General features: G+C 38.9%; 1 protein-coding gene across 4 annotated transcripts; it reads right to left on the reverse strand.

Annotated features, from left to right (window-relative positions):
- Positions 1-1,195: 1,195 nt before the first annotated feature.
- On the reverse strand, positions 1,196-27,241 carry MAPK9 (mitogen-activated protein kinase 9). 4 transcript variants are annotated; one of them, XM_071443296.1, is made up of 12 exons: positions 27,092-27,241; positions 23,208-23,382; positions 19,241-19,370; positions 18,047-18,105; positions 16,988-17,126; positions 16,604-16,769; positions 15,315-15,386; positions 11,349-11,531; positions 10,715-10,839; positions 10,130-10,193; positions 8,738-8,809; positions 1,196-8,020 (listed from the first exon to the last, which is right to left on the reverse strand). In XM_071443296.1, exons 2-12 carry the CDS (start codon positions 23,327-23,329, stop codon positions 7,878-7,880), a joined length of 1,275 nt encoding a protein of 424 aa, XP_071299397.1. In that variant the 5' UTR covers positions 23,330-23,382; positions 27,092-27,241; the 3' UTR covers positions 1,196-7,877. The 4 variants fall into 4 exon arrangements, with proteins under 4 accessions (XP_071299397.1, XP_071299395.1, XP_071299396.1 ...); XM_071443294.1 differs by lacking the exon at positions 15,315-15,386 and adding an exon at positions 15,605-15,676; XM_071443295.1 differs by lacking the exons at positions 15,315-15,386; positions 27,092-27,241 and adding exons at positions 15,605-15,676; positions 26,670-26,806.
- Between the last annotated feature and the right edge of the window lie 687 nt (positions 27,242-27,928).

Below are 27,928 nucleotides of genomic sequence, written 5' to 3' on the forward strand. Positions count from 1 at the left end.
AAGATGCAGAGGGTTTTGCATCTTCCCCTTCCATGCACTCATGTGTGTGCAACACTGAACAAGAGCCTGTTTCATTGACACCTCCACACCAAGCAGTCACAAATGAGCAGGTTTTTCATTTGAATTCCAGCATTTGCATTCCTTTTTAGACCTTATTCCTATGAGAAAAATCAGCTTCTGAAGTCCCACTTTCCTCAAAAAATATTTGAGTCTTGTTTAATCACATCACTCCCTCCTTACTTTTTAAAAACTGTCCTGCCAGCATCAAGAACTTGCAGGAAATGTAAAACAAGGTATTGCATAAGTGAGGAATGTTCTTGGGTAATGCTTTGCAAAGCACTTCCCTGCTCACACATCAGCATCCTGCTTGATTTTTTTTGTTGCTGTTGGTGTGTATTTAATGGATTAGATCCTCCTTGTAGCCCAAACAGTAACAAACATCCCATAATCTAATCCAGGGGTGTTTTGGGATGTACTGGGCATCCCTGCTTTATCCAGATGCTCTGTTGCAAAGCCTTGTAGAGAAGAGGTAAAACTTCCGTGTTCTCCACACAAGAAAGAAACATTAAACTGTAAAAGTAATTTCAGACTGTCCCAGGTGAAGCTTTCACAACACCAAAAGCTGGCTGAGAACCCTTGCCCTGGATCTGGGAAGGCAGCTGTTAATCCCCCCTTTAATATCAGAAACCCTTCATTAAATCCAGTAGATCAAAGCAGCAGTTCAGTTTTAGTCCCATTCCCTGGAGTCAGAGCAGACAGCTCTGCAAGGTGGGAACCTCATCACTGTCATTGCAAAAATACTCACATCATCCTCAAAAGAAGCACAGTGGAACTATTTTTTTCAAGCTTCTGCTATTTGAACAACAACAACAAAACCCCCCAAATATGTTTCAAAACACACTTGGTAGTAAAACCAAGTGCTGTTTATGTGTCCAAACATTCCAGTTGTTCAGGAAAATCCATTCCACTCCAATAAATTTCAAGTTTTTTTCATTCACTTTTCATGCCAACACCTACATTCCCATTAACTGGAAGCCGTGGTGGTAACTGAAACTTTATGTTTTGAAAGAAGTAATCTATACATCAAATATACATCATTGGTTACATAAAACATTCTGCTTCAACCTAGGAAGAACCAAGTAAGTAAGTAAAATATAAGGAAGAAAAATACAGTAAATAAGACAGACTGCTCAAATCTTTTATGTATACATATTTATTTGTAATTTTACAGTGGCTTTAGTACTGTTTTACAATAACGTTTTTGGAAAGAAAAAAAAACAACCAAAAAGCTTCAGAACAAGGTTTTAACTAGAACTACAGAACTAGTTATTGACAGTTTTCCTTATGAAATTCTAGTTTCCTAAAGAGTAACAGTCCAAAAAACCAATGAAGCATGACTGCTGTCCATAAAACAAAACCAAAACAAACAAACCCAAAAAAACTTTCTATCATCCTGAAACCAAAGTCCAGCATCAGACAAAATAGCCACTGCATTGAGAGGAATATGTTCCTATTGCACAAGCACTGAGAATGAGATATGACAATCAAAGCCTAATTCCATAGGCAGAAGAGGCCACATGTATCTATAGTTAGACTTCAAAGCACATCTTTCTTCTGAAATTATATACCAGACTAGAACTAATGTTAAGGCCATAAAACCAGAACACTGTAACAATGATAGGGCTTGATGCTACTTTTGGTGACATTTGGTAAACAGAAGGTGGGGAAGAGGACACCAAACCAACAGCTGATTCTGAGGGGAGGTAAAACTTGAAGGCATTCAAAAGAAATTCTCAAAGAACTACATTTTGGAGGGGGTTTGTTTTGAGTCATTGGATAAAACTGGATTTCATAACTAATCACTTCATGAGCCTATTATACTCTTTAATAGCTTGTGTTCTGTAATACATTAAATAATATATTTTCTGGAATTTACATTTAATTTGTATGAAAACAGTTAATTATTTCTTCTTGTTATTCCCTCTTTAAAATAGATGAAGATTTGTATAATCTCTATAAATTATCTTAACAACCAGGTAAGGCTTCAATGTACTGAGTTAACTGCACACAGGTATCTCTAATTTGCTCTTAATTAGGCATCTTAAACTGCTAAAACCACCTGGGGAACCACGTTGTGATTTAAGAAAGGGATAGTCAGGTATTGCTGTCTGTTCTAATTGTGTTCATTTGATTAGTGTATAAAACACCTGAAAGCAATGGCTCCAAAGAAGCAGTAGCTACCATGGAAGTTTAAACATTTTACTTTAGGAAAATCTGGGAATCTGATGGAGCTGAAAATGCACATTAGTCATTTTATAAAGTTTGGCTTGCTACCAGTTAAGAAAATATAGGTATCAAAAACAGACAAATACAGTGCTAACCATCTGTTACATTTTCTTTTAAAAAATTAGCACCAATTTAAGCATCTGAATTCATAGAAAATGTGACACACTTGGGTTTTCAAAAAAAGGTTTTCCCCATTAGAAGACAAGACAACAGCACACGCTCAGGGGTACAAGGAGCTCTCTGATCAGCCACAAACACCATCTCTGCTTCAGGCAGCCAGCACCAAATGCTCTTTGCACCTGCCTCCTTCCTCCCCTGCTTCTGTTGTTATCCTAAGGAGTCTGAGGGTGCTGAGCCACTGCCCAGCAGGGGAAGAAACACAGGACAGGCTCAAGCACACCCCACACGTCCCAGGGCTTTGGTGTCTGAGCACTGCAGAGCAGGGACAGAGATCTGCTGGCCTGGCCTCAGCACAGCACGTACAACTTCATGATGCATAGCCAAGAGTTAAGAAAAGGGTTTTTTTTGTTTAAAAAAAGAATCCCAGTGCTCACAGCGAGCTGCCCTTGCTGCAGGAACAGACATTGCTGTGTCTTTATTTAATAGATGGCCAGGTAGTCACATTGCCAATCAAGTCACCCACCCAGAAGGTATTTCTCAAATGATCTCTTACCATGTGTTGAATTTCAGCCCCCAAAAGGTTTCTGATTTCTAATCTCTGAAAACAGGTTTAAAGAAACATGCTGATCAAATCTGTCAGAATAGCAAAGGCTACAACCAAAATTTGAACACATTAAGCATGTTATGTCATTCCTTTTCACACCATATATGGTTGTATTTAGAAGAATCCTAAAGTGCTTCAAACCCAGCAATTAATAAAATTTATTTCTTTTGTGCAAAACTGCAAGCACCTTTTAAAAAAATAAGCAGCATCATCACTGAATAAACTTAACTATTTAAATGTATTTTCTCTGTTTTGCTTTGAATTCTTGGACCAAAATGATTTGCCATGTTTTGAACAACAAATTGCAGAAGAGTGCATTTTATTAGTTTAATTTTATACTGGACATCTTATACACATGTGAAATAGAGGACCCAGGAAATTTATATCCACAAAGCAACACTGTGGGATTGAAATCCAACAACTGAAATTTTAGCTGCAAAAATAATCATTTTATAAAACACAAACAAAAGAAGAATGGTTATCTCTTCAATTTCCTCCAAAGCTAAGATGACAAAAGATGGTTTACTTAAAACATTATTTTAGCCCCAGACATTATTTTAGCATGCAGAGTGGGCAAAAACCACAACTGATTTGACAACTTGTGTAAGAAGCTTTTAGAACACCACTCATGTAAAAGACCATAAAATATGTAAAATAATGAACCAGAATACACTTTTTTATCATATTTCAACAGGTTAAAAAAAATAATTCAAGACACTCTGAAAAAGCAAAGAAATTACTATATTCATTATAGAACTCAAGTCCAAATTCTGCATCTGGATGCAGGTGTCCCTGGATCAAAACCAGTTTTGAGCAGGAATGACACAACACACATCCCAGGAAAGAATCTGCTTCCCAGAATATGGTCTCACTAAGGTTCAGCATCAAGCCCTGCTAGAATCCATGTGACACATGTAGAACATGCAGACAAATGCAGTTCAGCACTTACCCCAAACACTCTGTGCTGCTGCAAGGCTGAACCCATGCTCCTCAAGGACCACAAAGGTCTGTCTGTCTGTCTGTCTGCACCTGGAGCTGTGACCTCCCAGCTGGAGGGTGGCCCTTGTGACAACACAAGGCTCACCCACCCTGTCCTTGGAGACTCCATGTCAGCTGTGTTTGGAATAGCTAAATCCTACTTCATTCATAAAATTATAATTTTAAGCAAAGTGATTTAGCATTTAAGGTCCTTCCTTTAAGAAAGAAAAATTAAACATATGGAATAATTTTTTTTTCTTTTAATTAATTTGGAATAAACACATATGCTCTGTTAGGATGTAAAAAAGACAAAACCTCTTTCAAGAGCCCTCTGGTTCCTAACAGCTTTTGAAACTCTCCAACCAACTAGTTAATTTCTAGTCAAGGTTGAGTTTTTCATTATTTTGACAAGAAAATGCAAGCCCTTGCTGGAAACATTACAAAACTTCAAAGGCTGTTTGCAAACTGTAGTTTCCAGTCCTAAGACTAGTTTAGTTTGTATGATCCATGCAGACAAAGCCTTAATTTTGACATTCATTTCTTGTCTTTTTCCATAAAGACCTAGACTTGTCATATCACAGGATTTCCTCAAAGTACAGGCTGCTTACCCAGATTGCAAAATGCCAAGCTTCTCTTTCTAAAGGCTTTTTTTGAGGAAAAATGATATGAGCACAGATGAAATGAACTGTTTAAAACATACTCCATTTCTGCAATGCCATTCAGCTACTCAGTGTTCAGATGTTTAACAAGTTTCTGGTAAAGTATCTTTTGACAGCCAAAGATCCCTTTCTTTTTCAGGTGAGCAGTTAAGATTACAGATTGTATCTATGCTGACCAACATTTACTTTAGTCATAGTTCATAAATTGTCTATGTATGCTGCAGTAGTGTTAACACTATACAAAGTCTCTCAAAGGAAAGTAACATTCATGTTTACAAAACTGAGCTGTTTTCTTAATATATATGTATACACACACATATTCTTAATTTTTAAATACATATAAATATTTATAAATGCCAAAGTGCAAAAACACGGTCAATTGCATCACTTTACATACATAATTTTAGTATTAGGAGTAAAAGTGATTATATTGCACACCAAACTCTCCTATTTTTTAAACCCCTGTCAAGTGACACTGGATTTTGTTTTCCATCAGTGAGGAGGTTCTCGTGGCATTGACCACCATGTCACCAACCTGGCACCAATGTCCCCTGCAGTGAGGAGCAGGGACAGGGGAGGAGCTGCATGCAGTGCACAGGAGCACACTGGGACAGCCTGGGAGCTGCAGCATGCACCTGCCTGGCTCTGCTGGGGATTGTCTGCATTGGTGTCCTCTGGAGATCCATGTGCATTTGCACTATGGTTTTGGATTAAACTGGAGTCAAAACCCACAATATTCACAGATAGTTCATGCATGCTCTGAAGGCATTCTGTAATTAAGCTTCAATGTATGCCATAGCAAGAAGACATAAAAAAAAATTAGGTATGAGACAGCTTTTCCTACAAGATTTACAAATAGACTCATTTAATCTCAAGGTTGGGGTTTCTTTTCTTGTTCCAAGAGTACATTATCAAGCTCACAGTATACACTAGGAGAAGGACAGATACCAGTTCAAGTCATGAAGACAGAACAGTTTTGTTAAAAACATTTAAAGACAATTTGAATCACAGAACAATTTAGGTTGGAATAGACCTGGAAGTCATCTGGTCCAACCCTCTGTTGTGCTGAGCAGCCCAAGTCCAAGAGGAAAAATTCAACTCTGTGAGTATTTAAATCACATGTGGAAAAAGCAACATATCTTTAAGTCTTCTAAAGTAGAAACTGTTAAAATGAACATAGTACAGTGCAATTTCAGCTAAAAAATTTAAGTCTTGAAAAATGAAATTTTGCAGATGAATCACTAATTGTTCATTGTTAATAGGTGTCTTCAGCTATTTTAACTTACACAAATAACATGGACTAAAAAAAGCAAAAGAACAGCCAAGTGTACTGCTCTGCTATATGGTAAATAGGTATTTTAAAATGTTTTTCCAGTGACAAGAATGCACTAAAAATATTTCACATATACTGTCAGTATCCAAAGATATAATTATCCATAGGCTGAAAATCAAACAAGCAACAAATATCTCGCAATTCAATTTAAGAGAACTTTAAAAATCAGATGTGCCAGAATACAATTCTGAAGTTAATATTAACTACCTTGTTAATTTTTTTTAATCTTCTGGGATACTAAAATCTTGGTATTTTTACTACAGCAAATTAAGCTATTAAAAAGGGGCAAAATTTTAATATAAAAGCAACGTTTGCATAAGGAGAAAGTGCTGCTTTTCGAGTCATAGGGCTTGGAACAATGGGCAATTGTGTTTTACATGAGAAGTATGTCAGTAATGCAGTGCCTCTCTGGGCAGTGTATTTTACAGGTTCTATTTATATATTCAAGGCAAGAGTATCTGATCAACAGCTAAATATAGTGCCTCTATGAAAGTGGTGTTTTACCTCAACTTGTCCATGTCTGTTACAGTTCTATAGCTCAGTCACACACATGCACACAGAGATCCTTTAGCAAATTTCACACCTGTGCACCCCAAAGTGACCGTGCACAAGTCACAAGTGTGTGTTACAAAGCAATTTAAGCCCTACCCTACTGCAAATGCATTTTCTAATTCAACAGATTGTGCAATGTAACAGGCAATTTTGTATTATCTGATCCTGAAAACTGTATTGATAAATCTGTATGGAAACAGCAAATAACCTCCTCACCTTGTCTGACACTGCATTTAGAAAATTTGTATTAAATATGTCTTTCTTCTCACTACAAATAGACTTTCCTAAGGTGAGAATAGAGCTAAACTCTGTTACCTGAATGCTTAATTTACAAGTGACTCAGAACTACTGTACTTTTATTTCTTTAATTACCCACTAGATAGAATGGACCCATTAAAAAAATGGAAAACATTTATGCAGCTTTTTGAGGCTGCAAGTATCTCCAAGCCATCTCTCCTTTTATCAGAGCTTGCAGTGAATGAAGAGCATCACAGATAAAACTTCTTTTTCTGTTTATCTTTGTTAAAGGATGAGTATCACAAGCTACAAAATACAGAACATTTTAGCACACTCTCCTCTTTTAAACAGGCACTGCTGCACAGAAAAGTCATTCATCCTTCCTCAAGATTTATTTAAGCCACTGTATCTTCTGTCCACATTTAAAAGACTGAAAAAGACACTCAGGTGAAATACAAAGTAATGGCTTTATGCTTTAAATTTCATGTTTATCTCTTCTACAAGAAGAGAGAATTACTGAAAAGTGAAGATAGAAAGGGTTTGATTAAAAGAAAAAAAAAAAGTGCAATGTGGAAGAAAAATTGCCCTTTAAACATAGTACTGAGAGCATTCCACATGTGAGCTCACACTTACACACAACACTCTGGTCGTTAAATAAAGCAAACTGCCACAGTCACATAGTAAAAGAAACTTCATAGGGACTATACATTCAAAAACCCACTGATGAGCAATACTGTACTAAATGTAAACAACCACTGTGTCACAGAAGCCTGCCAGCTGGGACTGGTGATTGATGAAGCCACTGAAGAGGAGTTATTGGCTAAAAGTCTATTATAACTGCTCACCTGAAATAGGCTGAAACAAAGAAAAGCCTGTAATAGTGTCTAAATTTAATTTTTTTTTTGTTCTTTAGACATTGATTTGCTTCCATTCTACAACATTAAGCAGGCAATTTCATAACAACTGAGTAAAAAAAACAACAGGCATTACTTTAGCAGAACATGCAGAACATGGAGTTTTTCTACTTGGTTCCATTAACTTACAAGCAATTCAGGCCCAATGGAAATTAAGAGTTCTTTTCCAGAGTCAGGTCTGCAATCACAGCTGATCATCGACATCCTTCCAGGGGTCCTGTCAAGGCATCCAGGCTGCTGTCTGTGTCTGAGGCCAATGTTTGCTCTGTTGACATGGATGAAATGTCATTGATAGATGATGACTGGGAAGGACTGGTGTTGCTATTCACTGCTGCATCTGTGCTAAGAAAACCAAACATAATAAAATCTGAGGCAAGACAATATTACAGTCACAAATAACCATGCTTCTGGGCTGTGAGCAGCACTTTCCCCACAGAAATCCTTAGAAAATCAAGGAATTAATAAAAAAGGAGAAAAGCAAGCAGTAAGGGCCCTAGCACTCAAAAGCCAAGGTGACCTTTTAAGAGATTTTTATTTTTCTCCCTCTCTGTGGAGGGAAGGAAGAAAAGACTAACACTGCATAGTGTGAATAGTGACCTGAGTGTCAAGAAATCTAACAGATACAGTTAATAAGAGACAGTACAATATTCTGATTACTGAGCTGTGAGAACAGCAGCAAGCACAAGGATTCAATCATGGGCACAAACCCAGCACTGTTAAGTATCCTGAGGGAGCCCTACAGCTGTTTAACCCTGAGGAAAGGGGCTCATGCTGAGCCTGGGAGCAGCACTCAGCACAGTTACCTGAGCTCCAGGGCAGCTCACTGCTGCTGATCATTTCATTTGATGACTGAGCCCTTTGGGGACAAGGCAGCTCAGTGAAGTTTTTCTACAAGTTCAGAACAATTAAAAAGCAGAGTACATGGATCTCCAAAGGCAGATCAGTCTCAAGGGCCCCGAACAACAAAAGCTTTGCCTACCTGGATTACTGAGCAGATTTCCTCATTCACAGGGCTGTGTGTGACAGTTACAGAACTAATGAAACAATGACTAACCTGAGGGCTGATCTTTTACCACACCATTCTTGCTCCTTTCTTCCCAACCCATAACTTCTTTGTATATTAATTCTTGCAAGAGAACAGTGGACAAAAGCAAAAAGAGACAGGAAAAAGCACTGTGAGATCACAGAGGATTTGTGAACAAGCCTCATTTGTATCAAGGTACAAGGAAATGGTTCAGGGTCAGTCTGAAAGTAGAACTACAGAGGTATTTATTTGCCATTTGGATTTGGATTCAAAATCTGATTTTATGTAAACCTCCCTGGAAATTTGACTTTGATAACAAAAACTTATACACAAATACTTATTCTTGAAGAACCATCTCCAAGGGTGAACTGAGGAAAGTCTGGATATTTTGAAGAAGGTTAAACAGTTAAAATGTTGTATGAAGACCCCCATTTACTAGTCAAGGACAACTTAGGATACAGTCACCTGAACAACACCCAGGAAAATCCAGAGCTGTAACTTAAATCACAGAAGCTTGTGTGTGCACCCACAGTCTTAATGCAATTTAGATAACAATATCTAAGTAGGTTAAGGACTCTTCAATTCTGAGTAACAATGTTTACAAATGCATTCAATTACATTTAGTGGATTCATTTTACTTTTCCACCTTGCAGTAATCAAAGATGATTTGAAGCATACCTACCTGTGTAGGCATGCCCTAAGGATAACAAATGTATAGATCAGCCAGAATCAATATCTGAAATTTATAATGCTGTTTTACAAAAGCAAGCAGCTTTCCAAGTAGTCATAAAAGATGCCTATTACCCTTGGTCTTGTGATGGCAGATGTTAAAATTTTAACTGCCTCACCATTTATTGGTTTTGACTCAAACTGTAAGGTGAAATTGATCTTAATACTACAGTGCTGTTTATTCTTTTGTTTAAGTCAACAGTTTAATCTATTTGGTCAATAAATAAGCAATGAGATTAGAGAAAAAAACTACACCAAAGGACTCTCCTACTATTTAGATTTCTAAAACAAATGAACTAGTAAATATTGTCAAGAGATATGGCTTAAACAATGCACACTGAGAAGAGGCATGTTTCTTTTTCAGAGAACTCTCTGTCAAGGAAAAAGCTCTATAGATTACAAGCACTTAAGAACAAAAAGGGACCAAAAAAAAGACAACTGCAGCATTTTGTTGAACAGACTTCAGAATGTTCCATGTGTATATGAGCATTCACACACCTAGGTATGTATTCACTCCACACACAACCTGTTTCCATCACTGATTTCTTTTCCTGTTGCCACAGGCAGTACTGCTTCTCTGGAATAGTGGGAATTATTTGGAATAGTCTGTTACACAATCCAGCACATGCTGCAGCCACTCACTAATAACACCAGATACTACAATAAATGTAATTTGTCATGCTCACTCCTCACCTTTCCATTCTTCAATTGCATGTTCTCTTTCTTCCAATTGTGCATCATAGATTTGAGGTGGAGGCTACAAAGAAAAGAAAAGAAAAGTCTACAGTGCCTACTAAATCAGGTTAACACACCCAATCTTAATGAAAAAATCTAAAAATGACAATTTTTTATCATTTTTTACCTTCGCTTTTGGCAGGTTATTCCCTATACATCAAAGACACGTTCATTTTACAACTCCAGAATCTGCTTTTAAGTCCTGCCTCTGAAAGGCTGTTTAAAATTATCAACCAAAATTAAATTAATTGTAAAGCTTTACAGGGCCTTAGAGCAAGGCCCTGTTTCAAAAAGCCCAGTATTGCCACCAAATAGGCACCTCTTTCTGTAAGTAAAATGAAATATTAACAACCACTTTCAGAATTGTATCAGCTCCCCACCAGCACTGTCCTTCAGGTGATTCTGCCCCTCATGCTCATCTGAAGGCTTCCTGTGTGACTCCTGCTATCCAATGAGTTCAAGCATGCTCTTGACTAAAATTAAAGTTATTTTTAAAGTTATTGAATTGCAATCTGAGAAAATTTATTTTAATTGCAAACTTACAGCTTCTGCTTCAGCTGGATCATACCAGACAGTAATATAAGGATGACGTAAGGCTTCATCTACAGAAATTCTCTTGTCTGGATCTACTACAAGCATTTTTGACAATAAATCTCTAGCTTGGCTGGCTAGAAAGTAAAGGTGAAAAGAACACAAATGTAAAAGAGCTGTAGAATTTAATGTCTGACAGAGGAAATAAATACTGGAAACACAGGACATGCACTGCAAAATTTCATTTCTGTTCTACAGAATATAGGAAGGTGGATTGTTGGTTTTGGTTTTTTTTTACATTTCCTCAGTAATTATCTAAAGATAAAATATAACCCACATGAGCTTTATGTACTTAGAACAAGATGATCAGTAATAAAAAGTATTACTTTAGGAGAACACTAAATTACAGACATTATTCAATGGATTAAAATTAAGAGAATTAAAGAGAATCCTGGGACAAAGAAAGAATATTTAGTACCTACTACTAAGATCTGAAAACTTGTCATAAATGAAAGAAACAGAAAGTATGCAGCTTTTAATGTTGACACCTACTGCAATAAGTATTTTAATTAGGCTTTAAATTAAGGGTGCTGCAGACATTTTAAATTAACTTCATAGGAAAACAGAGAGAAAAAACTCGCCTTACTTTTTAACTTGTCCCGATCAGATTCTGATGGAAATATCCAGTCTGGGAAGAGCTCTTCAAACTTAATACCAGGATATTTTGGCCTGTTTTCTACATAATTCCTCACTGTAGGCTGCAGTTTCTTCATGAAGTCTGCTGATGGTGTTCCTAATTGTTCAATAACTTTATTCCATTGATCAATATCTGCACCATATCTTTAGGAAAATCAGCTGAAGAATTTGAAGTCTGCACTCTAAAAAAATACCACTTAAAAATCTGAGAAGTTAACAGGAACTTGAACAGAGGACACAAAGAAGAACTTGACTGCAGCATCAGCAGTATTCTGAGCTGCCATGCAAAAAGCTACAAAATCTGAGCCTTATTTTTGTGTCAGTGTATTCTGAAGGACAGGCTGGAAGTGCTGCACAATGCATTATGCTTAAGTATCTTTTTCTAATTATAATATTTTTCTAGAATCCAAAAGAAGCTTTATTTGGCAGTGGTAGCCATAGCAAAACAACTCTAAGTCCAGAAAAGAAAGGCTGCTGAGGAATCTTCTGAAGTACAATGTAACATCAGGAACACTGAAAATTCTTGAAGCTAGAGAAAAACAGAGAAAACCCTAAAGCACAATTGCATCCCACCCAAAGTGAGGAGTTTTGTATCTGTCTCCTAAGGAAATAAAACTTTGAGTTGGAGCATTTTGCAGGGCTGTAGTTGGATGGTTGGGGGCTTTCTTTGGTTGGTGTTTGGGTGGGGTTGATTACTTTTTCTTTTTCAACTTCAGAAAAGGTCCAGAGGAGTTCTGAACAGGAAATCCATATTCCAGAATGTTCTATAGCAGGTTCCTTTGTTCATCAACCAACATACTCACAGATAACTCTGTTCTTATAATTCAAAATTTAAATATTTTGTAAGAATAGCATTTCCAAGCCACAAATTGAAATTGGGCCTCATGTTTCTTCAGGAGTGTCCCCTCTCCCCATCTCAAGTGAAGGCATTTTCCCCAGCCATGGTGACACTTGTTACAGAGATACCAGAGCCTGCTCTGAACCAGCCCAGCTGGACAAACAAAGCTCATTTATCACACTCAGGAGACACTGCATTAATATTCCTAACATTTAAGTCAACTCAGATCTATACTTGCCAGTTCTTCCTGATAAAAAGAACGTGCAATTCCAGCAGAGCCTGTCCACTGACCTTGCAAAAAAATTCATAGCTAAATTCACCATCTAGCACTTCAACCTATCCATTCTCATAGACAGACTATGCAACTAAACAATAAATATGCTGTACTTTGAATTAAGATGTATTTAAAAAACACTGAGGTGCTTCTATTTCAGTTAGTGTGTTGAGAATACAATTATGAATATATGTATAGTTACTGCTCCATGCTAAGATTTTAGACTTCTGATACAAAGATTGAAAATTTTATTTGTTCATTGAATGCATTCCAATGGAAAAGCTATATTAAAATCAAAATTCAGAACTGATATTGTTAACTGTCATGCTAAAACAAAGCACAGACAAAGAGAAAATTAACATACATTAGGAAATTTTGTTCCTAGCTGAGAAACTGATTTGTGTGAGAGCTCCACCAATCTAGATTCAAGAAGATGCTTTTCCTTTGAGTAACAGCAGCCTAGTTAGACAGATAATCAAATTAGAGTCCAGTTTATTGAGGCCTCAGAAGACTGCAGGGAAGGGCAGAAAACTTAGTGACCTATCCCACTTTAGAGGCAAAAACAAGCAAAAAACAATATTTCACTTTCAAAGTGCTTTACAGATGGTGAAAGTTGAAAAAATACTCAATATAGGATGGACTTAAAATAAGCCTCTTAGCAGAAATGCAAGTGGGATTTCAGTATAAAGCAGGCAGAGTAAGCTCTGTGACTGACCTGGCAGCCTTCACACAAAGCCACTCTCCCCACTCCTGAGACTTCAGGGTCAGAAGGGAGCAGGCATTTAATCCATGCCAAGTCTATTTGCCTTGAGGGACTCTGGAAGAAAAGCTGAAAACAGAGTCCTTCCTACAATCACAACAAAGCATGATTTTTCCCAAGAAAGCACAAATACCCCTCGTGCTTTTTGCATTGGTCAGGCCATCAGTTTCCTTCTCCATATGGGCAGAAAGAACACCAAAACCACATGGCTGCTGCCAGGCTTTTCCACCATGTCACCTGAGGTGCCTGCATTCCCTGGTTTCTCTCCATTTCTCATTTCCAACAGCAGCTGGCAGTAACTCAGGCCTCCCCAGCAGAGCCTGGAGCAGGGTCTGTGCATCCATCACCCTGGCAACACAGAGCATCTCATTCCACCCAGAGCATCCCAGAAATTCCCATCCACCATCTGGGAAAGTACAAATTATTGAATCTAAGAGCAGATTTTCCTGAAGAGAGTCAAGGGTAAGCATTGGGCAATATGCTGAGCTTGGCTCCCTCCTCTAAATGCCCAAATACTAAGACATTTTAAAATTTAACTTTAAAAAAGCAACCAAAGAAAAGAAACCCCAAACACAATCAACAAAAGGAATGTTTCATGGCCATGCACAGCAGCACTGCCCAGAAATCATCCTGCCAAGACAATCCTGCAGCTGAAGGTGACAACCTGACTCACCCAGGAAAGGCCTCAGTATCTCACATTAAAGAGAACTGAAACTCTTCCAAGAAGGAAAAATCCCTGTAAGCACAGCTATGCACTTCCCTGTCAGGGAGGAGACTCCTTGAAACATAGACTGGTAGAGCTTCAGTGGCCCTGAGAGAATCACAAATGATAACTTGAATATTCAACAAGCACGAACAAAATTTCCTTCATTTATTCATGAACAAATCAAAACAGCCCATGCTAACAACATGCAGGTGAAACACACATAACATCCATGAAGAATTGTGTTAGGTTGGTCTGAAGGCTTCAAAAAGTAAAATAATAAATATAAAGGAAGAAAGGTAGAAAAAAAAGAGACTTATTTAATGTTTAATCATTTTACTACCAAATAATGTATGATCAACTGTTGAAGATTAGTGTCATGAAAGTTAGCATTAAAACTGGAAATCCTCCTCTATAAGATACACAAGGATCTGTGAACAGGCACCTGATGTTTTAGTGGTGGTTGCTCCTTGCTGATGAGCAAAAATATTATGTTGGCTTCAAAACCTTGGAGCACAATTCTGAAGACAGAGTGCCCCATCCCTGGAGGGGTTCAAGGCCAGGCTGGAGGGGGTTTGAAGCAGCCTGGGATAGTGGAAGGTGTAGGGGGGTTGGAATGAGATGGTTTTTAAGGCCCCTTCCAACCCAAATGGTTCTCAGATTATGGTTCTATGAAATCTTGGTTAAAAATATTGGAAGGAGAAATGAAAGAACAACTGTCTTATAGAAGAAGTCAGTCCAAAATTAAATTTTCATAAAATGGAAAAAAAAAAGAACTTCCAGAAAGTTTTTCTTTTTATGCTATTATTTTATGCTAAATAATAATAAAAAAAGATCTCATGCAGTGTGCTGGCCATTAGGTCACCTTTGCCCAGCAAGCCCTATAATAAACAAGAAAAAAATCTGATTAAAACTCAAAAAATTGTGCAAAAAAAAAAGTCTACTGTTCAAACAAATAATCAGCAAAATCCATGCATAGTTAAGAAGTAACTTTGTAGGCTTTTGCTTAAAACACTTATCTACAAAGAACAAGAGTAAAAAATAAGTTCTTTTCTATTTTTCAAACCTAGCAGTATCTGTCTTTTAAACTACAAAAGCTGGAGCTCATAACACATTGGATTCAACCACTATAAATGACATGAAATATACTCTACTAAGAAAATAAAATGGAAAGCTCAACAACTTGGTTAATGACACTAATTTCAGAGAGTACAGTGGATCTAGTAAAACATTATTAAATGTTTTGCTAACATTATTAATTGTTTATGTTTTTATACAGTTCTATAGAATTGTGTTTCTGTTGAAGTGGAATGGGACTCAAGCATGACTAGGGAAGGATACGATCAGTGCCTTGGAATATCACACAACCTTTCACCAATTCTCCCATGATGCACCCAACTGACCAGATATCAACTGAAAATAAAAGTGAAATGATCAAATTATGGAGTATCATGAACAAATGTGAGGAAAACAAACAAAACCATCTGCATCTACAGTAAAACACAACAATGTGGAAAACCAAACTGTTCACATGAATTTTCAATCATATCAACACCGAGTGTTCCTGAATTTTATATTTTGTAAAACATAGTCAGTGTTTACACTCTGGAAACCACCATGAAGAAGGATACAATCTCTTCCTGGGAACAGGACTTTATGGAGGACCATTTCTGCCATAATGCACCCAACAGACCAGATATCCACTATCATATGTTAGGTGCAACAAGGACAAAAGATTAAAGAGATTTTTTTTTTTAATACCACAATTATTTATTTGAAAGCTCACACTGTATTCCTACAGTCCTGCAGATAATTTATTTTTGTCCCAACCAGAACAAGCTTTGCTGAAGTTCTGATTCACATCAGCACTTGCTGTACAACAAGCTGCCTTCTGCACTAAATAAAATGTTTTTATCATTATCAAGGGCCCAGCAAGGTCCCACAAGTCCCTTATTTTACACACCCAAAATTACAGACACTCAAAACCATCCACAAGCCCTTGTGATGAAGAGCATACAAGTCCAGTGGTAGTAAAAATCAGCAGGTAAATCCCTCAATAATGGAAGGAAATTCCTTGGGAGCAATTTTGTTGGCTGAATGTTCAGTATATTACAGCTGTGCTAGTTTTCATAATGTAACACCCAGCCTCTCTGAGCATCAAGCAGACTTAAGAGAATATTAGACATGGTTTATGGTAGGGATCTGCAATGTATTTTAATAATCAGAGAGGCATAAGGGGACACATTGTTAAAAGAAGATGTTTCAGACTAAAATTACATTGATTAAAGGGTTTATTATTCATATATTGATTTTTGGGTTCAGATTTTTTTAATACCAGCCTCAACAGTTTTTCTTAGAGTAAAAAACATGGCAAAAAGATAATGGTGAATATATGACAAGATATAACTAGAGCAGGGGAGAGGGAGCAATTAATGTTAAATGAGGAAAAGCATCCAGAAAACTATCATACTTTCAATAAAAAAATTACACTGTAATAATTTTCATTTCCAGTACCATGTTTAACAAACTTGAAAGGGGGAAAGCAGCCCTCCCTCCTCTTTTTACAGTAGTTATGTTCCAAGAGAGACATACTTTAGACAGGAGATTTAAACATTACTCCAGCAGCTTACCATTCTCTTTGTAGCCCATGCCCAGGATAACCTCTGGTGCTCTGTAATATCGAGTTACCACATATGGAGTCATCATGAAGTTAGTACATGCTGTTCTTGCCAGTCCAAAATCAAGGATTTTTAGTGTGCAATCTGATTTTACTACTATGTTGCTGGGTTTCAAATCCTAACAAGAAATTACTTCAGTTACGGAAGGATTAACATACAGAATAATACCCACACACCTCCCCCTCCACAATCAGGATGAGCCAAAAAGTAACTTTAATAACAACTGCATTTCCCTGCCCTGGTGTATGTGCTTATTTATACAACCCCCTCCCTTCCTCCCTGTTTCATAAAAGCTGTGTTCACAAAGAGTATTGTGAATGATCTACTACTACCTACTCTGTGGATGATACCAGCTGAGTGGAGATGCTTGATCCCACATAACATTTGGTAAAGAAGATAAGACATTCTTTCATGATCCAATTCCATATGAATAACCTGGCACAAATTTGCATCCATCAGCTCCATAACCAAATATCTAAAGCACAAAAAAGAAAGTATTAAAAGAACTCAAGTCTTATTTTTTATAGGTTTAAGTTTAGCATACGAGATATTTAAGAAAAATCAGCTCTGCTAACCTAAGTGTCAAAAAACCAATGATAAAAAAACCCATGCATGATCATAGTTACAAAGTAAAAATATCTATTCAAAAAAGTCCTACCATTACAAATTAACTGTTCAATTAATTAATTGAATTATTCCATCACAAAAATTAAAATTCTACTAGTTTTATAAACAGTAATACAGAGAATAATTCTATATTTATGCATCATGAAAAACCAAGACTGAGTGAAGTTGATGTAGAGATTGCAGATAATGCAACATAAATGCTCTCTTTCACTGTATTTTACTCTAAAAATTAAGAAAATTAGGATAACCACAGTGAAAACTAAGAATGATAAAATAATTTGCAGTTGTCATCTACTTACCCTCTTCAGACACAAACACTCCCTCATTAGCCCAAGCAGCCTATCCACAAACCACAACAGCACATTCACTGGAACCTAGGATATCCCACCAAATGGCCATGAATCCTTTCTAGACCAATTGATAATGCTTGAATAAAAAAGAAATATATTCAGTGCTGAATTGAGGCCAAAATACTGTTGTGCTGATGTGACTGGTACAGTAAAAAATTGCTCTCATGTTATCCAGACCAAGTTACTATCCTGAGGTGATCCATGGAGCTGCTGAAGGACCATGCACATAAACCAGAGCAATGGGCAAGCAAAGTGTGGTAGACTGATGATAAAAGGTAAATATCTCTTTTTCCCCGCCCATTTCAGCTTTTAGCTACTCTTGATTTTCAAAGCATGAAGTCTGTAGGATACTGGAAATCCAACTCTAAAGCTTAGGCCAGTATTTGTCAGAGAAAATGAAAAATCATTTAGTACTTACACATCCTGAAATTCTTCTAGTGACTTCTGTGGTGTAAATACATTTAATAAACTAATAATCTACAAAACAAAAACCAAAACATTAGGAGAAACTTCTGCTTTAATTCACAAAACTCCACTACTGCAGAAGTTACTATGCAAAATAAAGTGCACACTGTCACTATATACACAATTTGAATGTTACTTGGCTGCACTTAATTCACATATGCTGAAAAACTGCCAATTCAGAAATAGTTCCAAACTGCAGCATGTGTGCCAAGGGAACCAAGACAGAACAAAATCTTTTTTTTAAAGTTATATGACACTCTCTAGCTCCCTCCCCAGTGTCTGAAATATATCCCACTTTCCCCCATAAATAATAATCTCTTATTTTAAATCACATGCTGTGCAAGGAATTTTAACCAAGGCTATCCAACACCACGTGCACAGAGGTGCCCCACACCATCCCATTAAACTTAGATTATGATGTACTATTTCCAGAACTGCTAAAATTGCTCTACTGCCAGCTTTAATAACCACCTTGCTTTTATTCTGCTACATCTGGGCCTCACCAAAAGCTTACTTAAAAAGCAGCCCTGAAAGGCAAATTGACAGCAGGAAGTTTGAGATTTGACTGCACAACTTCAATGACCAGCAATGTTTCAGTTCATGTTAGTACCAGCACACAGCAGTCACATAAACCTGATATTCCTGTATTTGAACAATGAAGTATTGACATCATGGCTCACTTTAGAGAGTTTAAAGATTTCAAAATTCACAAGTATGGTCCATAGCATTTCAATTTTGTAGACAGTGCTGTATCCCTGAAAACTTCAGCACTTAAACACTGTATTTAATAAAAATCTTGCCTAAGCTCAGAAGACTTAAATACAGTGAAGTTACAATGGTCAAATCCACAAACAACCCCAGTGCCAACAAGCTGTGCTGCACATGGCTGAGAAAGGGCAAATGCAACAGAGCAAGGCCCGGTCCCTGACACTGATGGCAGCAGAAACCTCCTCCCCTTGGTACTTCAGACCCCAAGCAGCTCACCCAAAAACTGAGCCATACATTGTGGAGAACTGCACTGCCCACAGCAAATCTTTCCAGCCCTTCACTATTGCCATTCCTATGGTTACTAACAGCAAGTGAGAGAGCAAATGCTGAGCTTGTGAGATAAGGCAGAGTAAGGAGAGCAACACAAAGGCCGACTCACATTTTTGTGATTGACGCACTTTAAAAGAACGAGCTCTCTGTAGGCCCTCTTGGCGTGGGTTTGGTTCTGAAAAGGACGACTCAGCTTCTTCACAGCAACATTGATTCCAAGCACTGTATCAAATGCAGCACTAGAAGTGTTCAAAGACAAACAAGTTGAAGTCTGTTTGAGGGAGAGGAGGGGGCAAAGGGAGGCAGAAGTGAGGAAGGAAAAGAAATTAAGATTTAAGACAAAGTATATCTGCTAGCCTGTTGGTACTACACCTAATTTTAATTCAGAAAAGAAGCATCCTTTAAAAACTACACAACCTTTAATAAATACAAGTAAGTCAAACAGAAGCACTGACATTCATCAGAGGTCTTCCCGCTCTCCTTTTTGTCTTTACACTTGAAACTGCTGACTCAAGACTCACACCCAAAATTGCAAGATCTAAAAATATTTTAGGCTTGTTTAAAATCAAGAAGCATTGCAGCTGCCTAATCTGTATATTTGGAATACTTTTTGGACACTTTTGCTGACTGACAATCATTTAATATTTGCAGCAGAAATTTCTCTCAGCTAAAGGAGACACAAAACTTGTCTCCACGATCCCTTCTGCAGGGATCAATATTCTCCTGCACCTGGATAGGTTGCAATGATAAAAAGATGTAGTGCCTAGCAGAAAATTACATTCATAATTGCTTCTGGATGGAAAAAAATGCATTGAATTGAGAACTAAGGAAAATTCAGACTGAAGGGAGGAATACAAGAATTTAAAAGTGATCATCACCATTAAATTTACCCTGGTTTTCACTTGCCTTTCTCCATTCCCTCTGCAGTTTGAGGTCAAATTTACACTTGCTTTAATAGTTGAAAGAATCTAAAGTATCTGTATAAACAAAACAAGACTAAAATGGGAATAGTCTTCATTAGTAACACAGACTATTTGGCAAAATAGATGTGAATTCCCAGCACATGCTACTCAGGAGTTCCAGTCCTTAAACAGTTTCAGTTTTAAATGAGGATTCCCATATTACCCTATTTCTATTTGATGTTACTTTCATAGGGTAGGAAAGAATTCTCATTCACATTTTTTGCAAGCACATTTAAGCTCTTTGTGAGCTCCTTTCCTATCTCATCAAGTTCTATGTGACATCAGACTTGAAAGGGCCATCACACTACAGTACTCTAACAAAAAGTACAGCTTCCCTGTAAGTACAACAATACTCAAATTCTATCAAGTTTCCCAGCATAAAGTCACTGCTTTCCCTCCTGGAAAAAGGCCACAAAGCAGGGTTCACCCAGGAGATGTGTTTTCTTGGGACATGCTTCCCAATTTGAACCAATGTGCCACTTAACTAAAGCCTTGCTAGCATTTGTTTCAGCTGACTTCTGTGAAGTGCACAAGTCATTGCTGAATGTTACAGAAAGTCTCTGATTTAAACCCTGTATGCCTGTGCAAAAGGAAACAGAGTGGAAGGAAAGCAACTGGCCAGGCAGTTGGAGAAATTATTTTCCTCCTAAACATAAACATGAAAGCACTGATATTTCAGTATTCACCCAAAAGATGTTACATATAAATTAATTTTTATATGTTAATGCCTTTAATGTTTAATGACTTCCATATGTTGATGATCATACCTGTGAATTAGTATCAAATCAGTAACCAAGAGGGTCTGCATGAATTAGCTGTAAATCACAGGGCAGCAGCAGACAGAGGAATAATTTTAGGGCCAGTGTCCCTGTGTGATGTGAGAAATCAGATGTATGACAAGCCTTAGTTTAAGCACATATGAAGAACTCCACCTGAACCTCTTATTTTGGAGATTGACTAGAAAATTTAGGAAATCAAGGACAAGAAAGGAAAAAAAAAAGATGCCAGGAAGTTAAAGACAAAAGTTATTTTGATTCAGTCCAAAATAGATTACCAGACTTCAGATGCATTAATACTGAGGAACACAGAAGTGCAGTAAGTTAAATATGTTTACTTTGTACATAAATTACAAATGATCTATCCAGTTTCTCTCCTGGCCTTGTGAGATAGAAATATCCTGTACATAAAAACTGACTTACTTTTTCATCTTCCTCTCATTTACTATTTTTCCTAAGTATATATTTTTAAAACTACTTATTATCCTACATTTTAATATCAAAGTTAATACTACATGAAGCAATACCAATGCAGTTTCCCATTAACATCATGAGAAAAAAAGCAGAAATTTAGACCTCTCCTAGCTAAAGTGACACAGGTGGTATTAAAAATTCCTCATAGAATAAATTAAATCCAGACAGAAAACTCCAGAAAAACTTCTCCTATTTTTTATATTAAACACAGGATGATAAAAAAGCCATTATATCTGTGTGTTACCCTAATGTCCTGACAATTTTTTCAGCCAAACATAGCAGGACAGCACTCATCTTACACTGAGTTTTCTACAAAAAACTAGGAAGTAAAATGTATCTTTCCCTTGCATAAAGATTTTAGGAGAAACAAAGATGTTGCACCTTGTTCAACTTGAGGTATTTCACAATGAGATGAAAATTCATGCAATGTTTCACTCTGTTGTTCCATAAATCAAATAGTTTCAAAACAAGTGAATAAATGGAATAATTTCCTCTTCCTCCCAACATGATGACCTTAACATTATCTGCATTTCATTCTGAAGCAGAGATCCAAAGTAATTTGGCTTAAAAATGCTCTGTTTCTAATGAAAGGAGAAACACTTCCAAGCACCCCAAATTCCTGCATGCCATCTCAACCAAGCATAACACTGAGAACACAGACACCTGGAAAATGTCAGTACTATGCTAAATCTTTCCCAAATCCTAATGACCAAGACCTAGGACCCCCCTCATCACTCAACCCACCAAAGAAGAATGAAATATGGTGTTTTCATTTTGTTTGTCACCTATCAGCAAGGCAAGAGGGGTAGCTAAAAATTTTAAAATCAAGGCCTGGTCTCACAGAAATGCACTGTTTTTCTACTTATATAACTTATTATGGTTATGGAAAGGCCAAGAAGACATGGGCAGGTGCTGTTAAGGAGTTATTCACAGTACATGAGTCATCACACTTATTCTGAAGATTTTATAGATGAAGATAAACTGCAGGCTGGATTCAGAGCACAAACAGCCCACCATGTGTTGTGATGAAGTCAATATCACAGAGTTCCTGGGTACATCTGTTTGCTCCCCTGTTTATGGAATGAAAACCCACATCAATAAACATTTCTGCTGTTACCAAGTCAGTTTTGCCCAACAAAATATGGGCTGGCACTAAATTGTGCAGAATGGATTGCTGCAGTCTAAAAAACATTTGAAAGTGTTTACCTTTAGCTGGCCCAGAGGTGTGGTGCCATACAAGAGACTAAGGTTCAGGATCAGCCTAAAGACTCCCACGTCCTGGGCCAGTGGAGGCTGGACACAAAGCTGGGGTGACACACCAAGGGAGAGCCGGCCAGCCCAGCCCCTCACACAGCATCCCTTTCTGGTTAATCCATGGAGTGACAATGACACTGATTTGCCTCATCCTGCCAGTTAATGGCAAGGCACTGCATTGATGGCTCCTAGAAATGGACAGGAGTGATTGGGAATAAAAGAGGGGGAAGAAAGGGGGCCATGATGAAGAAACGAGTAAAACCCAGAATCTCTCACCATTGTCATACCTTACACTGCAATATCACAACTACAAGGGCAATGGGAGAACTAGAAACAGAAATCAAGTGATTAATGAGAAAGGAAGAAATTTGGTGACCATTCTAATTTATGCAGTTATCCAAATATTAATTTTCCCTAAAAACAGAACAAAAAAATACAATTGCACATGAACTATAGCAAGCAGTTGGTTTAGAATTTATTTAGTCCATAACCCTGTAACAAAGGAATGTATTATCAGTGTTTTATGTTCTGGTACTTCTATCAGAAACACATGCAAACTCTGCTTTATATTTACAGCTTTTAATATTTAAATAAAGTATTTATTACTCACCAAACAATGCCCTGTGCCCCTGATCCTATGGGCTTCAATTGCTGGTAACGTTTTAGCACAGTGAATGTTGAATCTGCAACTTGAACACTGTAAAATTGACTATCACATTTACTGTCAGTCATGGTGTAGTGTCATGTAGTTTTCTCTCTCAGGGACCTGGCAAAGTTTTCAAGATCTTAAAAAAAAGAAAAAAAAAACAAATGTTCAATATCTCACTAATTTCCAGCAGACAAGATGGGAAATATTATACATATTTTAATACATATGAATTTTTCAACAGCACACCATTAAACATTCATTCATAAACAAACATTCTTTCAGTTTTGTGCATTACCACTGCTAATGAAATATACTTGCAGACAGACAGCAATTACAGCTTTTACAGCTTCAAGGGAATGCACGTTCCTACTCCAATCCCTCAAACAAAAAGCATCTAAGTAAACATCTCTAAAAACAAAACCACCCAAGTACAACCCTCTACTCCTTGAAGGCTACTCTATAACTTAGAACCACTGCTATGTGCTAGGGCTGTACTAATCTCTGTATTACAGAAAAAAAAATCAAAAAGTATGTTATTCAAACACTGGGAACAAAGATAAAAGTTACAACATACATTCATGGAGTCCACGGACAGAAGGATACAGGGTTTTAATAAAAGACTTAATTAAAACAGCAAAACAAGTTTAAAATAAAACAAACCCCCAAATCCCTGTGGCTGCTGCAATTTCTCCAACAATCCCTTCAGCCTTGCTCAGTAGGAAATTTCAAGGAGAGCTCTGCCAGGCAACCCTTCCCTAATCCAGACCTATAACAACACATTCTCCTTCCCATTTTATCCACACCACAACACCCTGCACTACCAGCCAGTGTCCTTGTAGTACTACAGAATGAGACTTTTGTGCCACAGTTTAGAAGAGACTTTCTTGACACAATAGAGAGTAAGTTAAATTCATCTGTCAAGAATGAGTAAGAGGAAAGTAATTACATCAGAGAGCAGAGTAATGGACTCAACCTCTTTAGCTCTGAGTGCTACAGTAACAAGAGCAGAGACCAACAGTTTTCCTGGGTGTCCATCCCTCTTCCAAACCTTACAAGTAAATTACCTCAGTAATTACCGAAGAGCTCTCTAACAAATTTTCCCCTTCATAATTTCACATTCACTATGACAGATAGTGCCATTAGAGCCCCGAGTGATTTGCACAGGCAAATCTCTTCAAACTTGCTCCTTAAAACAGGAAATGCAAGCAGCCCCTTCCCCGGAGCAGCTGTGCTCTGGGCTGCCTGCTTTGCTTTCTAAAGGCACAGTTTGTCTCTCTCTTCAATGGCCCCACCGAGTATCTGTGAGCCAATGCAAAACAGAAAAGCCTCAAGGGCAACCCAGACACCCACCCTAGAAGGGCACAAAGCCACACAACTTTTGGTTGCTTTAAGAATTAGAATTTGGATTTCTGTCTTCCTCAGTGCATGTAGGAGGGAGCAGCATCTTTTCCATGTTTTAAGTTAGCTGACAAACTCAAGGAATCTGCAATAAAATAAATGGAATACCTCCAAATCCTAGTAAAGGCTGAGTTTAAACCAAACTGTAATAGTCTTAAGAGATTCTCAAGAAATGTCTAGAGTCCCTTTTACCTTCTAGTTTCTCAAAATCTATGCAGCATTTTAAGAGGCAGACATTCAACTGGGTCATCTCCAGCAGCAATTTAGGCAGTGAGTTCATTTGACATTTCCTCTTAGAAGCTTTAGAAAAAAAGCAGGGGGAAAAGGATCAGCAAAGGGAAAATGTGTTGCTACCAACTTTCTGCTCTGTCACAGGGAGAAAAAGGAAGAAAATGGTATCTCCTACACAATAATATTGAAGGCAGTCAGATGCAGCTGCACAGCCAGCCAGCACTAACATGGGACCACAGGATGCCTCAAGGGCAGCTCCAGACTTTCCCAGTACATCCCACTCTTCTTTCCAGCCCTGTTCATTACTCTAAAGCTATGCACTCTGAGGTACCAAGTGTTCTGGTGAACAGCTCCTGAGCACCTATGGTATTTTCACTGAATCCTCAATATTTTAAGAAAAGTACAGCTGGAAGGTCAAGATCCTCCCTCTGCAAGGACTTAGAGACAAAACCAAAAAAAGTACAGATTTTGCATAAACTAGGTATCAAGCTACAGGATATCAACTTGTTAGCTACACAAGAACAATGCTGTACCTCTTCAGGAGTTAATGAAACACTTTTCTGTAAAAGGGATAAAGAAATACGGGAAAACAAAATTATTCTGATCCTGAAAAACCCCTCCCTTTAAGAATCATTGTCTGCACAAAGCCACCTTTCAAAAATCACTTGGAAATGAGCATAAGCTTCTTAGAAAAGCCCCAAAAAGAGAAATGGGTTATCAGAACACACAAGTTTTATATATTTCAACACATTTGCAATTCTCTGTGCAAAGCAGCTCTCCACGAGCCTTGACTTTCACTAGGGCTTCAAGAGCCCCCAAATAAAAATAGATTTCCTGTTGTGCAAGTAAGAAGTATATCTGTGAAATAAGTTTCTTAGTATTTACCTGTTATTCTCCTACTAGAAAAACAATCAACACACCAAGCCTGCCAGTAGTAGGCTTATACACAATTTCAGTGAGAAATCTTTAGAAGCTGAAAGCAACTGCACTACAGAATACATCCTGCATTAAACAGTCACTTCCCTAAAATACATTTATTAAAATGGCAACTTATTATTAACCAGATTTGTCTGGATATCTTCAAGTCAAAAGCTTATGAAACAGATTGGGAACACATTCCCAGGGTTGTTTTGGTTACAGAAATGTTATTACTGAAAATGAAACACAAGAACAGCACGAAGCTTGGCTTGTTTTTTAAGTCTTAAGCTAAAATTCTACTGCTGACAATATTAGCAGTGAATACACACACACACACACACGTATTTATGAAAACATATGGCAATTCCGTGCAGCGAATCTCCCCCTATTCTCTTATTCACCTCTGCAAAACCATTTGTAATTCAGGTGTGCCCTTTTAAGGACTATCATCCAATAGTATCAAGGGGTTTTTTTTTAATCTTTACAGCAGTATATATCAAAAGGAAAGAGTCCAACTACAAAATCACAGTGAGTTACACCTCGCTCCTCTACTGCCAACCTTTAGAACGAAAGTGTAGCAAAGCACTAGCTGAGTAATGCCGAAGGATTACAGCAGTTTAAAGGTAGTTTACAACTGGAAACTCTTGGAAAGCAGATTTTTTTTCTTTGAGCAACCCACACTACTACTGACCAAACAAAGATTTCACCACTACCTGTTACAGTCTCATTCAGCTATTACACACAAACGCAAACACTGAAAGGATCTCAGAACTCTGCCAGGGCAAGCTGGTGTAAAGAGAGAAAAAGTTTAAACATGCATGTGCTGTAAGCAATTTCGCTGCTCATGTAAGAAGCGAGCAAGAAGAGTCTTCTCACATCTTTCCTAAAACTTCTGCTAAGCAATCGCTTCGGCTCCGGAGAGCCCGAGCTGGCCGCGGCCGCAGCCGCAGCCGCAGCGCTCGGTCCCGCTGCCCTCCCGGGACGGGGCTCTGGGGCCGCCGAGCGCGGGCCGGCCGCACACGGGCACCGGCGGGGCCGGCACGGGGCGACAGGGGAGCGGGACGGGCAGAGGCGGCTCCGCAGGGCCAGCACTGCGGCACGGGCAGGGCGGGGGGCTCGGCCGGAGCAGGAAGGGCCCGGCCCCGCCGCTCCCCCGCGTCCCCCCGGCGCGGCCGGGCCCGGGCAGCGGCCCGCGGGGTGCCCCGGCTCTGCCCGCGCCGCGGGACGAGCCGAGCACTCCGTCCCGCCCCGGCTCCAGCCCCGCCGCCCCAGCACGCCCCTCGCGGCCGCCCCCTCACCTGGGTCGGACGCGGCGGGACCAGCCCCGGCCACCGCCTCCCGCTGCCCCAGCCACAATGGCCTCCCGGTGCTCCGCACGGCGCCGCCCCTGTCTGACAGCCGCCGCGGCCAATCGCAGCCCCCATCGGAGGAGCTCAGCCAATCGAATATGGGGGCGGGACTTGCTGGCCGCTATATAAGGGAGGGCGCTGAAGGCCCGCAGTGACGGGGCAGTTCGGCCCCCGCCCCCAGCGTGGCGGGAATGTGTGACGTCATCGTGCGATATCATGACGTCATGGGAGTTGTTATGTCATTGCCTGACGTCAGCCTGTCATGATAGTCGCGATGTCACCTCACAGCAGTACCATGTCACGACGGGCTGTGGTGCCAGTCCTGCTGCCGGCTCCTCACAGCTCCTGCAGGCGGGAGAAGCCCTCGGTGAGGCAAAGGCCCGCCGTGGGCAGGAGGCCCTGCAGGGGCACGGTGACATCACACAGGGGCAGCCTGGCGCCATGGCACAGCACAGCAGGACACAGCACAACACCACATGACACCGCACAGCATGGCACAGTACATGAGGGCACAACACCACACACCACAGCACAGCAGGGCACAGCACAGCACCACACACCACAGCACAGCAGGCCCCAGCCCACCGGTTCTGCGCAGCCCCTCTGCCTGGCTTCCCTCAGCTCTTCCAGAGCGATGGCTCAGGAGGGAAGGGATTTATTCTCTCCCCAAGCTATTTTCAAGCCCACGCAAAAATCATAAGCCTTCTCTCCATTACACACCCCCCGCCCTGACACGAGGACTGCTTGTTTTTAAAACAGGTGCTGCCTAAAAATAAACTCAATTTG

Source organism: Agelaius tricolor, unplaced genomic scaffold (genome assembly GCF_023055355.1).
Source record: "Agelaius tricolor isolate 1412-34295 unplaced genomic scaffold, bAgeTri1.0.p SCAF_18, whole genome shotgun sequence".
Classification (NCBI taxonomy): domain Eukaryota; kingdom Metazoa; phylum Chordata; class Aves; order Passeriformes; family Icteridae; genus Agelaius; species Agelaius tricolor.

Coding starts and splice junctions, on each gene's coding strand:
- MAPK9 (XM_071443296.1), bottom strand. CDS start 23,329: ATGACTGACAGTAAATGTGATAGTCAATTTTACAGTGTTCAAGTTGCA. Junction 17,127..18,046: donor CTAGAAGAATTTCAGGATGT/GTAAGTACTAAA, acceptor TTTGTGCTTTAG/ATATTTGGTTATGGAGCTGA. Junction 15,387..16,603: donor CATGGGCTACAAAGAGAATG/GTAAGCTGCTGG, acceptor TTTTATTTTCAG/TTGATATCTGGTCAGTTGGG.